Genomic DNA, 4,184 nt, shown 5'->3' with positions numbered 1-4,184 from the left:
CATTCCTGGTTGGACTCCTGCAGGTGAAGAGGTGAGCTGGTGATAGTTGGCTTCTGCTGGAGTCCCTTCATTGCCTGAAGGGCATCTCTCCATCACTTCCCGCAAGAGATTGTTCTTCCTGCTTATCCCATTTAATAATCTTCTGTGAATTAGCAGGTTTTGGGGGAAAAAATACAAAGTCTGCCTTCCTTAAACACTTTATGTTGTGTTTTTTCCATCCTGCAGCCCCTCTGGACCTGGGACAGAGCTGCTCCCTGTTCTCAGTTGCAGCAGATTCCCTCTTGCACAGGCTGGAAAACTCAGATGAAAGGAATATTGTGCAGGTTAGAGAGCGACCTCACTGGTGGGGAAACCTGGGGCTGTGGATGGAGATCAGAGGGAGCTGTACCAGGAGGAGATGGGAGTGCTGCTCTTGCTGTTGACCTGGTGTTAAGTGAGTCTTGGCCTTTTGAGTGCTCTCTGGTCAGCAGATGACACTTCCCCAGTGCAGAGGTTTTCTCTAGGACTCTCCTCTTGTGCAGGGGTGAAATGGGTGAAGTCTTCTCTGCCTGCTCCTCTGCCGGGTCAGGCTCAGGTTTCCAGCAGGGGCTGCCTGAGCCCTGTGTCTCCCTTCCACGTGGTAGTAAAGGGTCAATAGTAGCAGGCAAACAATGAGGAGGGATTACAAAACTCCTGTGAGTCAGGTTATTCTTTTGAAGCTGCTCATCTGGCTTTCAAACTCTGCATCAGGGTCTTTGTGTGCCTAACAGGGCAGGCCATCTCTTTATTCCTGTGCTGGGAAGGGACTGAACTCCAAGGGCCAGCCCATCTGCTCAGTCACTTTGTGCTGCTGAAATAAGCAGAGCCCCCCACTCGTCTCTCATCCCCCATCCCTAAAAAGGCAAAGGCCCTGCTGTGACAGCACCCCAGCCCCATCAGCAGCAGAGGAGACTTCTGAGCCACCATTTTCACCCAAGGCATGGGTAAAACCTGTCCAGACTGCCCTGGCAATGCCACAGCTCGTGCTCCTTCACTCACTTGCTGCTGGACGGAGGAAGGGACGGGGAATGTGCTGATGGTATCTGAGCTGTGGGAGCTGGCTCAGGGCAGCACAGGCTTTGCTCTGTTCTAGGCTTGGCCAGGCCCTGGGGGATTTCAGCTCCCACCCAGGGGAAAGGGTGAAAGGACGAGCACTGGGGTTCCTCCTCCGTCCACCCAGGAACTGGTGCGACTGGGAGGCAGTGGGGGTGTGCAGCTCTGGGGTGGGCACAGGGCTGGGCTCCTTTACCCCTACTCCCCCTCATTTTTATTTTGTCCCTGTTTCTTAAACTGTTTTGCTCTGTTTTGAGCACAAAGTAGGCACAGGCACCTCCTTCGGGTGGTGTAAGGAGGAAGAGCTGCTGCCTGGGTTAAAAGTGAGGACTGCAAGAGGGGGATCCAGCCCTGGGTGACGTGAGCCACCATGAGGACTTTGCTCTGACCTTCCCTGGCTCACTCATGAGCTGGTGGGGACAGACCCAGAGCCCTTCCTGCCTCCCTTCATCCCCATGGCCTTCCTGCTCCATTCATCCCTTGGGAAATGAAGGCAGGAGGAAGCGGGGAACCCGTGAACACAGCGTGGCTCAGAGCGGGTCACAGATTTGTGTGGGCTCTTTTATTTTCCCTGTTCACTGCACAAACTGAGGGGTTTTGGCTCTCTTGTAGTTAGTTCCCTTTTCAGCCTGGAGCTCCCGGCACCGAGTTCCTGTTAAGCACAGCCCTGCTTTGGGATGCTCCCAGCAAGCACCAGTCGCAGCCAGGACCCCAAAAATGCCCAGGAAGATAACCCCAAGCTTACACCGAGAGGAACAGCCCCGTGACCCTGCCCAAGAGGTGGTTACCTCCCCCCAAAAAAAGCCATTTTGGGGTGGGGATCACCAAAGCTTGCAGCATCTCCTGCTACCCGCGTCGGTGGGGTTAAGCACGTGCTGGCAGCCAGGGAGGGCCAGGGGACAAGAAGGGCTTTATTTCGGGGCACAGCCCCGATCCTGCGTGTCCCCCCCCCACGATGAATGCTGCCCTTGTTGGACACCGGGCACGCCTGGTCCCACCCCGCACCAGCAGCTCCGCGCCCCCCAGGCAGGGCAATGGCACGGCCAGCGAGATGACAGAAGTCCCCTCCAACGCTGCCAAACCGAGGCCGGTCGCCAGCCCCAGGCTTTTGTACGCCAAGATACACAAAACCCTGTCTTTAAGCAGCAGAAATTGCATCATTAATTACACAAACGAAGCCCTTGTGCTTGGCACGGCCACTCCGGCAGCCGGCGATGCCCCAGCCCGGAGCTGCTCGGGACAACCCCTTTCCATTTGGATCAATATTTCTATTTATCGATGTAAATTTCCCCTTTTTTGATGCAGTAAGCACATAAATATTCACCTTTTGAGGTTTAAAATCCTGGATAGGAACACGGTTTGCTGCTCCTTTCCGCGCTGCAAGGTGGACATGACCAGGGCAAAAGATGCCCCAGCCCCATCCACCTTCTCCCCATCAGCCAAGGAATTATTTTAGAGGTTCTTCATGAGGGCAGTTTCCTATTTTTTATCCAAAAAGGCTGTTTCTCAACCACCCATCATCCTCATCCACAGCTGCTTGAGTCACAGTGCCCCCTGATCTTGCCCAAATTTGAGCTCGTTCCTGGGAAATGGGCTGCTCCATCCCCACCCAGGGGACACCAACACGGGGGGGGTCACTGCCTGGGGACCCCACAGTATGGACATCCCTGTGGTGATTTATGCCACCCCACGAGAGATGGGGGGTGATGGGGCCACCTCTGCTTCATGTCCCACCAGGGAGACACCAGCTCCTGCTTGGGTCTGCCCAAATTAAAAGCTTTTTGGGGACAAGGAGGTGAATGTCACCTGGGGGTGGCCCAGGCAGGGCTTTACCTTCTAGGGGTGCTGGAGGGGGCCATCCTGAGTGCTTCCCTGCTCACATGTGTGGCCTATGGAAAGTACATGGTGCTCCATGGGGAGCACATCACCCTATGGAGAACACCCATGGCCCTTGGAGAGCATCACTGCTCCACTGAGAGCACGTGTAGCCCCACGGGGAGCACCCATCAGGTCATGGGGAGCACCCTTGCAACATGAAGAGCACCTATCACTTCATGGGGAGCTCCTGTCGCCCCATGGAGAACATCTATTGCCCCATGGAGAGCAGAGGTGACCCCATGGAGAACCCCACAACCCGGCTTTCATAAAACCACTGGGTTGAGACGCAAAACCCTCCCAGCAGTGCACAAGCCTCAGGTATTATTTTGCATGTGATGAACTTAAGGGAAGGTTTAAGGAAAGAAACTCTCCTCCAGCTGCTTCATCGGCAGTTATTGGAGGGCACTGAAAGAAGTTTTTCCCAATATCTCACCTAAACCTCCCCTGGCATCACTTGAGGCCAATCCTCCTTGTCCTGTTGGGTGTAACTTGTGAGAAGAGATCCACCCCCACCTCACCTCAACCTCCAAACTTGGTGTCATCTGCAAACTTCCTGCGGGTGTGCTCGATCCCCTCATCCAGGTCATTGATAAAGATGTTAAAGAGGAGTGGACCCAAAACTGAGCCCTGGGGAACACCCCTTGTGACCGGGATTTAACTCCATCACCACCCACCATCCAGTGTTTGATCCAGCAGAGCGTACGCCCATCCAAGCTTTGTGCAACCACTTTGTTCATGAGAACGCCGTGGGGAACAGTATCACTTTAATAACCTTAAAAAATATATATCCTATGTGACATGTCCCTGGGAAAAAAACCCCAAAAACCCCAAAAAAGCAACCCAGGCTCCCTCTCAGTTCGAATCGGTGTCGTGGCGCTGCCTGACCCTGCGGGATGAAGGGGACCTGCTCCTGCTCCTGCTCCTCTTCCTCCCCTTGCGTGGCGGGGACGGGTGCCGAGAATGGCCATGACGGCGCGAGGGGCTCCTGCCCGAATCCCGGCTGCTGGAGGAGGACGCGGTGTCGTGGCGGCGCCGGCGCGAGGTTTCGGGGCACCGCTGGGTTTTCCGTCGGTGGTGCCTATGGGAATGGAGACAAATCCATTTGGGGGATGAAAAAGGGCCCAGGAGATCACAGAATATGAGGAGTTGGGAGGGGCCTGGAAAACTCATCCAGTGCAACCCCTGCCAGAGCAGGATCACCAGAGCAGTCACACAGGAACACGGCCAGGGCTTTG

General features: G+C 55.2%; 1 protein-coding gene across 1 annotated transcript in view; it reads right to left on the bottom strand.

Moving 5' to 3' along the window:
* Positions 1-3,801: 3,801 nt before the first annotated feature.
* LOC104545443 (chromosome unknown open reading frame, human C1orf35) overlaps positions 3,802-4,184 on the bottom strand; it is a gene marked incomplete at its 5' end in the record, with an annotated part of 3,210 nt that continues 2,827 nt past the window's right edge. Inside the window, one exon of the mRNA XM_010190588.1 lies at positions 3,802-4,027. Within this exon, the coding sequence (XP_010188890.1) occupies positions 3,802-4,027 (226 nt within the window). The remainder of the gene's footprint in view (positions 4,028-4,184) is intronic.

Source organism: Mesitornis unicolor, unplaced genomic scaffold (assembly GCF_000695765.1).
Source record: "Mesitornis unicolor isolate BGI_N332 unplaced genomic scaffold, ASM69576v1 scaffold29408, whole genome shotgun sequence".
Taxonomy (NCBI): Eukaryota; Metazoa; Chordata; class Aves; order Mesitornithiformes; family Mesitornithidae; genus Mesitornis; species Mesitornis unicolor.
This window is presented reverse-complemented; position numbering and strand designations above follow the sequence as displayed.